The sequence below is a fragment of the Trichosurus vulpecula genome, chromosome 3 (assembly GCF_011100635.1).
Source record: "Trichosurus vulpecula isolate mTriVul1 chromosome 3, mTriVul1.pri, whole genome shotgun sequence".
NCBI lineage: Eukaryota > Metazoa > Chordata > Mammalia > Diprotodontia > Phalangeridae > Trichosurus > Trichosurus vulpecula.
In genome coordinates, this window is record NC_050575.1 from 36,636,047 (window position 1) to 36,648,265 (window position 12,219).

The 12,219-nt window shown below is 40.7% G+C and overlaps 1 protein-coding gene and 1 pseudogene across 12 annotated transcripts in view; both read right to left on the reverse strand.

The window, feature by feature from the left end:
* Positions 1-12,219, reverse strand: part of MIA2 (MIA SH3 domain ER export factor 2) — a 130,461-nt gene that overhangs the window by 46,856 nt on the left and 71,386 nt on the right. For all 12 annotated transcript variants that reach the window (XM_036750632.1, XM_036750635.1, XM_036750633.1 and 9 more), the window contains 2 exons: positions 11,926-12,030; positions 3,759-3,881 (listed from right to left, as the gene is read on the reverse strand). In XM_036750632.1, the coding sequence (XP_036606527.1) occupies positions 3,759-3,881; positions 11,926-12,030 (228 nt within the window). The remainder of the gene's footprint in view (positions 1-3,758; positions 3,882-11,925; positions 12,031-12,219) is intronic.
* Positions 7,727-8,106, reverse strand: LOC118843173 (annotated as a pseudogene).

Genomic DNA, 12,219 nt, shown 5'->3' on the forward strand with positions numbered 1-12,219 from the left:
TTTCTTGATTACCTTTCCATGCTTCTCTTGATTCTTGTGTTTGAAAGTCAAATTTTCTATTCAGTTCTGGTCTTTTCACTGAGAAAGCTTGAAAGTCCTCTATTTTATTGAAAATCCATATTTTGCCTTGGAACATGATACTCAGTTTTGCTGGGTAGGTGATTCTAGGTTTTAATCCTAGCTTCACTGACCTCTGGAATATCGCATTCCAAGCCCTTCGATCTCTCAATGTAGAAGCTGCCAGATCTTGGGTTATTCTGATTGGGTTTCCACAATACTCAAATTGTTTCTTTCTGGCTGCTTGCAGTATTTTCTCCTTGATCTCGGAGCTCTGGAATTTGGCGACAATATTCCTAGGAGATTTCTTTTTGGGATCTATTTGAGGAGGCGATCGATGGATTCTTTCAATTTCTATTTTGCCCTGTGGCTCTTGAATATCAGGGCAGTTCTCCTTGATTATTTCTTGAAAGATGATATCTAGGCTCTTTTTTTGATCATGGCTTTCAGGTAGTCCAATAATTTTTAAATTATCTCTCCTGGATCTATTTTCCAGGTCAGTGGTTTTTCCAAGGAGATATTTCACATTGTCTTCCATTTTTTCATTCCTTTGGTTCTGTTTTATAATATCCTGATTTCTCATCAAGTCACTAGCTTCCACTTGCTCCAATTTAATTTTTAAAGTAGTATTTTCTTCAGTGGTCTTTTGGACCTCCTTTTCCATTTGGCTAATTCTGCCTTTCAAGGCATTCTTCTCCTCATTGGCTTTTTGCAGCTCTTTTGCCATTTGAGTTAGTCTATTTTTTAAGGTGTTGTTTTCTTCAGTGTATTTTTCAGTATTTTTTGGGTCTCCTTTAGCAAGTCATTGACTTGTTTTTCATGGTTTTCTCGCATCCTTCTCATTTCTCTTCCCAATTTTTCCTCTACTTCTCTAACTTGCTTTTCCAACTCCTTTTTGAGTTCTTCTATGGCCTAGGGCCAGTTCATGTTTTTCTTGGAGGCTTTTGTTGTAGGCTCTATGACTTTGTTGTCTTCTTTAGGCTGTATGTTTTGGTCTTCTTTGTCACCAAAGAAAGAATCCAAAGTCTGAGACTGAATCTGGCCGCGTTTCCGCTGCCTGGCCATATTCCCAACCAACTAACTTGACCCTTGAGTTTTTCAGTGGGGTATGACTGCTTGTAGACTAACGGGTTCTATGTTCCACGTTTGGGGGGGAGGTGCCAGCTCTGTCAGACCCGCACTACTCCTTCCCCAAGAACCCCCAGTCCAGACTGGGCTTAGATCTTCAGCAGGCTGTTGCACTCCTGCTCTGATCCGCCACTTAATTCCTCCCACCAGGTGGGCCTGGAGCCGGAAGTAACAACAGCTGTAGCTGCCCCACCTCCGCTGCCCCCGGGGCTGGAAGCCGAACCGGAACTCCTTCCACTCCCGCAGCTTTTCCCAGTAACCTTCTCCACAGTCTTTGGTGTTTGTGGGTTGAGGGGGTCTGGTAACTGCCGCAGCTCACATATTCAGGGCGCTAGGGGCCCCATCCGCCCGACTCCAAGTTTGGTTGTTCCACGCTGCTCAGGCTGGGCTCTGCTCCACTCCGTTCCCAGCTCCCAGCTCCGTGTGGGATAGACCTCACCCAGAGACCATCCAGGCTGTCCTGGGCTGGAGCCCTGCTTCCCTCTGCTGCTCTGTGGGTTCTGCCGTTCTAGAATTGGTTCAGAGCCATTTTTATAGGTTTTTGGAGGGGCTCGGTACGGAGCTCACACTAGTTCCTGCTTACCAGCCGCCATCTTCGCTCCGCCCCTCTTTTTGTCTTATTTAAATGCCTCTATGAACTTTGAAAACATTGGCATTCTTGTTCCCGCCCCCCCACCCTTTCCCCAGAATTAAGTACTTCCTCTTTCCAATTGCTCTAACCTTTTTAGAGTTCTTTTGATACTTCTGTTTGCATTTCAAAGACTCTAAGAAGCTCTGGTCTTTTCATCAAGATTGTCTGGAAATTCCCTATTTCATTGAAAATCTGTTGTTTTCTGTGGTGAAATTACGACTCAATTTTTCCAGCTCCTAGATGAAAAGCTCTATCTTTTGCTCTTTGGAATATCATGTTCTAAACTTTCCTGTTCTTCAATGTAGTGCCTGCTAAGTTTTAACGGTCCTTCTGGTTCCTTGGCATTTGAACTCTTCCATTCTGGCAGCTGGCAATATTTTATCTTTAACCTGGAAGCTCTGGATTTTGACTCTGCCACTTTAAAGTTCCTTTCAAGAGGTGACTGGTGGATTATATTTTTACTTTTGTGGTACTGGAAAAATCAGTTATTGCTAAAGAGACCCCTGAGAAACCCCCTGTTTGCATAATAAAGAATGGACTCAGACCTTTTGGCATTTAGCAAATGTCCCTGGGGCTCCATGACTCCACCAAGGAATGTCAATAAGATTATCCCACTTAAGGATAACCTGTCAGAATCCTTGATCTGTCCCTGTGCCGCCCCCCACCCTGTGACCTGGCCTGTAAGTTCCAAGAGATAATTAACCTCTGTACCCTATATTTTCTATATAAACTGCTTCTTTACCCCAACCTGGGGCCATTTTGATTTGGGTGGAACCCCAAATGGTCGCTGGCTAATAAATTCTCCATTTAAAACTTATACTCTGTGGCGTGTCTCACTCGCTCTTGGTATAACATTTTCCCCATGGTTCTTACAGGCCTAGATAGTTTTCATTTATGATTTCATGACATATTGATATCCAGGCTTTTTCTTTGGTTAAGCTTTTCTGGAAGTCCAGTAATTCTTAGATTATCTCTCCTTGACCTGTTTTCTGAGTAGGCTGTTTTTAATAGGAGATACTTACTTTTTTATCTATTTCTTTTTAGTTTTTTGATTTTGTTTTAATTTTTTGTTGTTGTTGTCTCATGATGTCACTTATTTCTGTTTGGTCCATTCTCATTTTCAACAAGTCTACTATTTGAGCAAGATTTTGCACCTCTTATTTATTCTCCTTCTAATTCTTGGCTCCTGGTTGGAACATTATGAGACTGTGAACTGAAAGGCATACCAGCTCTGCACCTCCCTCAACAAGCTCCTCTGCCTGGGCCCCTTCTCCTCACTGCCTGCAGGCTTCTAAGTGTCCCCTTTCCTTGAACTACGCCAGAAGAAGATACATATTGTAGGTTTCTCTATTTCTTAAAGCAATATTTGATCTGGTCCTCTTTTGTTTTATTTTTCTATAGTATATGCATAAAAATTGAGCTGTTTTGCACCCTTTCTTTTTTTTTACTATGCCTTCTTGATAGAAGTCCCCCACTTCTCTGTATTTTTCAAATTTATCACTTCTTATGGCACAGTAACATTCCAGCTTATGTACCACAATTGCTTTAGCCCCCCTCTATTTGACCAGCAACTATTTTGCTTCCACTTCTTTGCTACTACAGAAAGTGCTGCTATAAATATTTTGGTGTATATGAGACCTATCTATCTTTGACATTTCTGGAATACATGCCTAGCAATGGGATGGGATGAATATTCCACTGCTGCATCTCACTCTAAAATACACTTGGCAAAAAGCTAGATAATCTTTTAATTTGCTAAAATGACTATGTACCCTCATGGTAGATTCCATCCAATTTGCACAAATAAATTTTAAGTAAGAATCAGAAAAGTTTACAATTATACAGCTTAATAAACGCATGTTGAATGAATGAATGCTAAAGAAAGTAAAACATTCAACTGAATCAAAAACAGTGACCAAAATTCAAATCCAAAATGACTTACCTTAATTTGACTTTCTTTATTAGTTATAACTTGCTCCATATTGGCTTTAGAAGTTTCAAACATTTTTTTCTGTTCATTAAGTTCATTCAATCGTTCTTTCCATCCTTCAGCTTCTTGTAAAAGCTAGAATCCCCATAAAGTAATTAGTATATTTTCCACTTACATACGTAAACAAGTAAATAGATAAATGTAACATTTATTTGACACCTATTACCTGTACTTTGCCTGGGGACAGGAATGCATATTAAGTGTTTTTTCATTTGTTTGTTTTTTTAAATGTTTCCTGTCTCTAAAAAGCTTACAAACTAATGAGGAAAACAGGACATATGTATACATTTTAAGTTATATTAGACATTTATCTGTCATAAGACAGTCGCACAATCATAAATTAAGAGGTGGAAAAGGTTTTACAAGCCATTTAGCCCAGTCTCCTTATTTTACAGATGAGGAAGTTGAAAGTGAGAGAAGTTAAGTGACTTGCCAGGTGTCAAATAGCTACTCTGAGGCAGGATTTGAACTCAAGTCTTTCTAACGCCAAACCCAGTACACTATATACCGAATACTATATATTATATATACAGTATATATAGTTGCTTCCACTTAATAAATGGTTTATACAAATGAGTGATGTCAACAGTAAGTGCTCTCCAAAAGAAGGAGAGACAAGAAAACTGGAGTAGTAAGCACTGGTGAGACAGGCTTTTAGAAATGGATGAGACACAGTAGAAAAGCCTTTCCACTAAGAGACAGGGAAAACAATTAGGAGACTATTGCTTGCTATTGTGTTCCAGGTACAAAGGTATTAGAAGCTCAACATGGGTGGTAGCTACGAGGGTCACATAACTAGAAGGAGAGAAGAGACTAAAAGCAAAAGCGTAGGAATGTGAATGGTGTCTTTGGTGGCACAATAAGCCGGCTGGTTTTGCTGCTGTGAGAATTTATGGAGGACAGTAATAAGCGATAAGCCTAGAAAAGTCAATAGGAGAAAGACTATGGAAGGCCTTCAACATCAGACTATTCCTATCTTTAGTTTTATTAATCCCATGGGCAATGGAAAGTCACTAGAAGTATTTGAGGTGGGAAGTAATATATATGAAGCTATGTTTTAGAAAAATTAAGCCATGCCTAGTATAGAATGATTGGAAAGGGACAGCCTAGAGACAGGGAAGACAATTAGGAGATTACTGCTTGTTATTGGAACAGAAGAGTCAGATGCCAGGCAAAAGAACAAAGAAAGAAAAAGCAGAAGACACAGGAACTGGTTATCTGAACAAATAAGGAAAATAAGAGAAAAGCCAAAATGACTTCAAAGTTTGGAGCATGGGTAACTGGGCCAATAATGAAAACATTTACAAAGATAACTACATGATTGAGTTCAGCCTCACATATGCTCAGTCAGAAATATATTCCACTATATTCTGCCCTAGTCAAAGCATATCTTAAGCATTATGTTTAGTCTGGATGCCACATCAGAGCACATTCCAAAAAAGGCAAATAGAATAGTGAAAAAAATAGAGTACATGAATGATAATGAATCTTTTGAGGAAATTATAGTTAGTCTGGGGAAGAAACAGGGGAACTTTACAGCTGTCTTGAAAGATATACAGGGCCATTATTTAGAAGGACTAGATATATTCTATTTGACTGTCCAGGGGCAGAATTCAGAGAGAAGCAGAGGTAGATTTGGGTTGATATAAGGAAGTTTTCTAAGAATTAGAGACACAGGTAGTATTTTTTCCACTGCTGCTTAAGAAAAAACAAGGGCTTCAGAAGAGAAAAGAAGAACTGGAACATGAATGGCTGAATGAAAGACGGCATATATAACAGCAGGATTTAGCCTTCTGGACAGACTCCTGCCTAGGATAAACGAAGCACATCTAATTAAAGACTGTTCAAGAAAGTATTTAGTTGAAGCAGTGTAAATCTAATCAAAAGGGCTTTAAACCAAAAAGGCAAAAGGGAAAGGGGAAACTGTCATTGTCTGTGCAGCAGAGCTGGCATGCTCTTGGGAGAGTAACAGTGAAGTGGAACAGCCACTCAGGATGGGTGGAGCAGCAGTACCTGATGATCTGGAGAATATAGAGCAGCTCAAATCTTATTTTGTTTCTGTTTTGTCCCCCAAGGAAAACAACCTGTGCACTAGAAAGGATAGAATAACATGACATAGGATCTCAAAAGATCTCAACACTGAGACAACTCTAGTAAGATTAAATTTCATAAGAATAAATTTAAAATCTTACATATGGGTTCAGAAAAATCAACTTCACAGTTCACCTGAAAAAGACCAAGGGGTTTTAGCAGACTACAATGTCAATAAAAATCGACAGTGTGAGATGGCAGCCAAAAAAAGCTAATGTAATCTTAGGCTGCATCAAAGTGACACAGTGGACAAGACCAGGACTAGGACAGTCCTGTTGTACTCTGTCCCAGTAAGAGCATATATAGAATATTATGTTCTAGACTCAACATTTTAGTAAAGATATTTAAGAGGCTGGAGAGTGTCCACAGGATGGCAATCAGAATAGAATGGTAAAGGGTCTCAAATTCATGCCATATGAGAACTGGTTTAAAGAAATGGAAAGATTTAGCCTGAAGAGAAAGCTTAGAGAGAAAATTATAAACATCTTCAAGTATTTAAAGTGCCATCCTGAGGAAGAGATGTTGAATTAAAGAGTTCTGTGACCTTTCAGGGGGATAATAGGGAATCCAAGTAGAAATATCTATCAGAGGCATACGGATCCATGCTCATAAGAGAGACAAGAAATGGGGCTGATCTTTCTGTGGTGGAAAAGAATTGGAAACTGAGGGGACGCCCATCAATTGAGGAACAGCTGACCAAGCTGTGGTACAGAATGGCGATAGAATACTATTGTACTATAAGAAATGACAAACAGAATGGTTTCAGAAAACCTGAGATGACCTATATAAACTGATGCAGAAGTGGGCAGAACCAGGAGAGCACTGTACATAGTAACAGCAATATTGTAAGATGATCAACTGTGGAAGACCTACTTATTCTGATCAATATAATAATCCAAGACAATTCCAATGGATCCATAATAAAAAATGCTATCCACCTCCAGAAAGAGAACTGATGAACTCTGAGTACAGATTGAAGTATATTTTTCCCCACTTTGTTTATATTTCTTGTTTTTTATTCTTTTTTTAAACATAGATAATATGGAAATGTTTTGCATGACTTCACATGTATAATTGATATCATGTTACTTGCCTTCTTAATGGGTACTGGAGAGGCTACAGAGACTTTGAAAATCAAAAATTTTTTAAAAGAATGTTAAAAAAAGGAGTGAATGAATAAAAAGGGAAAGAAGAATGAAAGGAAAAGAAGTGGGGCCAGATATTTGGGAGTCATCTATCTTTTCCCTAAAACATGCTTCTATCTCTACTCTGTTTCCATTGAGACAGCCACATGGTGGCTAATGTGACTGACATTGGTGATATGTGATTGAAGATCTTTTCCCACCCATTCAACAGGCCTCAGGTGGGGCCAGTTAAGAGAAGTAGGCCCACGCCTTTGTGATGCTAATCAGTGATTAAAGATCTTTCCCACCTGTTTTGTCCATTGGGCATAAAGCCCTCGGGCCCTAAAAAGAATATATACACCCAGAAGGTAGCCACTGAGAACTGAGAATTCAAAAGTCAGAAGATAAGTCAGACTTCAGAATCCAGCCCAAGGAGGAGTAAGAACTCTGAGTCCACAGAGCTGCAGAAGAGAGTGCTGAGGGGAGAGTGGAGACCAGAGAGCTGCAGACCAGAGGACCGAGGGGGGAGAAGACACAGGCAAGCAAACAGTTAGGATCTGTGAGTGATTGTTTATGAGAAGGCCCGGGGTGGGGGTGGGAAGGTTACAGGATGATTTGGCTCTTTGCTGTCATACTGTATTTTTTTTTTTTTGGTTCAAGTTTTATTCAAGATCATATACAAAATGTTTCCAGACCCAGGAGGGTTTAATCCTCCTCCTCCTCTTCATCCTGGTTGATCTGGAAGTACCGTAATTCATAACTCTCCTTGCTATTGGCCACCACCCGAAGCCAATCTCGAAGATTGTTCTTCTTTAAGTATTTCTTTGTCAGGTACTTCAAATACCTTTTAGAAAACGGCACCTCTGACTTCATGGTGATCTTGCTCTTGCTTCTCTCAATGGTCACAACTCCGCCCCGAGGTTGCTGGCCTTTCCATTCACTTTGATTCGTTCTTGTAAAAACTGCTCAAAATTAGCTGCATCCATAATCCCATCTTCCACAGGATGGGTACAATCCAGGGTAAATTTGAGGACTTGCTTCTTTTTTTTGCTGCCCTTCATCACAGATTTCTTCACGGGAGCCATGGCGATCGAGGAGCCAGAAAGGGACCGCCGAGCAACACCTGTCATACTGTATTTTTATCTCCTTGTTGCTACATTGAGGTGGGCTTACTGGTACAGGAATACAATTACTGCTATATCGAAATGGAACATTCATGGTAATCCTCAAGGTCATGAATCTTGCCTTACTGATACAAGCCACTATCTTTCTATCCATCTAGGCTTTGATTCTTCATTCTCCCTCACTCTAGATTTCCATTTCATTGCCACATGGCAGTCATTCTCTCTGAAATATCCCTAGTTTCCATTACCACCTTTCCACTTCTAGCCATGCTCAGATAAGAGAACTCTCTGAAGCATCTGCTATGTGCAAGGCCCTATGTTAGAGGCTGGGAACACAATGATAAAAGACAATACAATTCCTGCCCTCAAGGAGTTTATATTCTCCTGGGGAGATGTAACATATAAATGAGATAAACATATATCCAATACTCTGAGAAGGGAAAACTAACCACTAGGAGGAATAGTTTCCCTTAGGAGGTGGCATAAGAACTAAGACTTGAAGGAAGCCTAGATTCTAAGAGGCAAGGGCAAAAGGGAATTCATTGCAGGCATGGGTCAGCCTGTACAAAGGAAAGGAGACAGGAGCTGAAATGGTGAGTTTGGGAATAGAAGGCAGACTAGCTTGGCTGGAACATACAATGCATGAAGGAGAAGACTACGAATAAGCCTGAAAAGGTAATCCAGAACCATACTGTGAAAGGCTTTACATGCCAAGCTGATGACTTTGTATTTTATCCTAGAGGCAAAAAAGGAACCAGTGGAGTCTGTGTGAATAAGGGGCATAACACAGTCAGATCAGTGCTTCAAAAATGGCACTTTGACAACTATGTCAAGGATAGATTTTAAAGGAGAAACCTAAAGCAGGTTGATGAATTAGGAGACTATTTCTATAGTCCAGGTGATAAGTGACGAGTAGCCAAAGTAGGGTGGTAACCCTGTGAGTGGAGAGGAGGGGGTCCAAGAACTTCTGACAAGGTAGAATTGACCAAACTTGGCAATTGACTAGATATGGGGGATAAATGAAAGTAAGGAGTTAAAGATATGACTCCAATGTCCTCAAAAGAAATAGAAGTCTGGAGAAGGGCTGGAGAAGTATGAAGATAATGATCTCTGTTCCAGACATGCTGAGTTTGACTTTCAGATATCTAAGTGTACTTCCCTACAGATTAGCACACTGGGGTAGAAGCACAAAGATATGCCAAGATGAGGATAACTTCTAAGGAAACACAGACAATACAGTGACACCTTTCCCACATCTTGGAGTCTATCTACAGGGATCAATCAAGATATATTTATTAAGCTCTTACTGTGTGCGAGGCACTGTGAAGAAATGTCAAGTCTCTACCCTTAAGGAGAATACATTTTATCAGGGGAAACAGTAACAGCTACAAAATAAATACAATGTAATTTAGCAGGGGTGTGTGCAGCGGTGGGGATGTCTAGCTAGCAGCTGCGGGATAGGGAAAAGACTCATGTAGGAGGTGGTGCTTGAGCTCAGATTTAAAGGAAGTCAGGGGTTCTAAGAGCCAGGGGTGGAGGTGGGAAGGGTGTACATTCCAAGCCTGAAAGATAGCTGGTGCAAAGGTGGGCCCACCACAGATGGTATGTGGCACGTATGTGATGGTTGCACACAGGCCAATTTGACTGGACTGTGATGTAGGTGGAGGGGAGTCATGCTGAAGCTCTACTAGGAACGCCTTTAAATTACAAAGTGAGCTTGAAATTGATCACAGAGGCAACAGAGAGCCACTAGAGCTTCTTGAGTACGGGGGAAAAATAGTCAGACCTAGGTTTTCTAGGCAGCTGTGGAGGGTGGATTAAAAAGGGGAGGCAATGGAGGCACAGAGTCCAGTTAGAAGGTGACTGCTATTGTCCAGGTATGAGGTTATGAAGGACTGACCTATCGAAGTGGAGAGAAGGGCACAGATGTGAGAGATGTTGGGAAAGTAAAGCTGAGAAGACTTGTTAACTGACTGGACATAGGGAGTGAAGATGATTCTGACATTGTGAACCTGGGGGACTAGAAGAATAGGGGCACCCTTGATAGAAACTGAAAAAAAGGTAGATTTTGTGGGAAAAGAAATGAGTTCTGTTTTGGAGATGCTGAGTTTGAGATGCCTATAGCAATCGGTGATATCAGACTATTTCCAGACAACTCCGGAAGCGGAATAGGGCTTTCTCCTCACACACACTACACCAGATACGCCATCTTCTTTTGCATTGGCCCTCCCACATGCTTGGAATGCATTCCCTCCCCACCAATGCCCCATATCTCCCCCCTCTTCCTTTAAGACAAAATTTAAGCACACCTTTTACCGTATGTAGTTTCACACACACTTATTGGCTCCCCCATTACAATTTAAGCTTCTCGTAAGTAGGTATTGTTTTGTTCTTTGTAACTGTATCTTGGGGCCTCACATAGCGCTTGGCACAAAGTAGTTACTTTAAAAATGCATGTTTTCTTGGTTGATTGTGGATAGAGTGGGAACAACAGAGGGGTGAAGGTTAATGAAGACGCTGATGAAACAGAAGGCCAGGATGCTTGAGGGGAAATAATTTTGTATTTTGAAATCCTTAAGCATGAGAGTGGAGAGGGAGACTGTGAGCCAGGTACTGAATTCCTTGAGAAGGTAGACTTGGAGGTAAATATATCACAACAACAAGGATGTGGATGGCACAAACACATCTAGAAATCACTTGGAAAAAAAATGGCAGAAGAGGGGGCACCTGGAACTGGCAACGGAGAACAAGGAGCTAGATAACTGCTCCCCTCCTTCCCCAGGGTGCTGGTGGCATGAGGAAAATAGTCATTCACATTGGAAAGCTGTCTGTGATTCCACGAGTGGCAAAAGAGGAGTTTATTAACAATGAAGGTAAAGTTTCATAGGACACAATGTAATTAATAGGAGGGCAAAAGAAATATGTAGAAAAGATAGACTAAATAGGTCAAGTGGGAGAGTGAGGTAGCAGGCAAAATGGATTTTCACCACAGCAGATTTCAACTCTAGTTACGGGGATAAGGGGAGCAGGAAGTAGAAGTTCCTGCCCCAAGATGGGACAAAGGCCCACTGATGAGGTGCCCACATTTTATGGCTCTGTAACTCTAAGGCATTGCTGGGCATAGCGTCCATGCAGGGATGGAAACTTCAGCTAGCACAGCTTGTCACTCCTACCAACGAGGAGACAGGTAGAGGGATTGCATAGAAGAAGCACCACCTATAAGAAGAATGAACAGCTCCATCTATGACAAGGGATGAGGCACACATAAAAGATATCCCACAGATAGGGTAAGGATTTGACACCTGATTGTTATGTCCCTGGGAACACAGGCCCTCTAATACTTTTTATGCTCTGAAGCTCAGGATCTCTGATAGATGTGGATCCCTATCAGTGTGGGCCTGTTCCTAGATTAATAGCAGATTACTATGATCTAGATTACTTTTATTTCTAAAGGATGAGCATATAAAAGTGAAACTGACTACCCAACAAAGTCTTCATGTTTTATTGAGGGGCAATCTTGCTTATTTTCAAGAAAAAGATACAGAAGGTTCTATACTGTCACATTCTTGTGCTACTTACTGAGAACATAGAACCCACACTAACCTTGCTACAGTTAATAGACACAGAAAAGGAAATACAGTGACTATAAAAAATTTTATGTTACCATGTAGAACCAATCCATCATCAGTCCTGGCACAAGCCTGAGCCAGCCATTCACATGGAATGGGATATTTGGAATTTGAGTGTTCTTAAATCAGTGAATATTTAAACTGTACAAACCTGTTTTTGGCTTTCCTGAAGATGGGAATTTTCTTGCAATGCATCTTCTATTGACGTTTTAAGTCGTTCTTCATTCAGCTGAAATACTTTTAGGGTTGTTTTGGCCTAAACAAAATAGAAAATGTTGAGTCAGCAACTATGAATAATAAACTTTACAGACTCAAAAGATTACAGAGTAAGATGAGAAAAAGACCTATAGATTTAGCATTTATGAGATTAGAAGCCATCCAGTCCCTTCATTATATACAGATAAGGAAACTGGGGGCCTGAGAAATTAAGTGACATGCTCACACA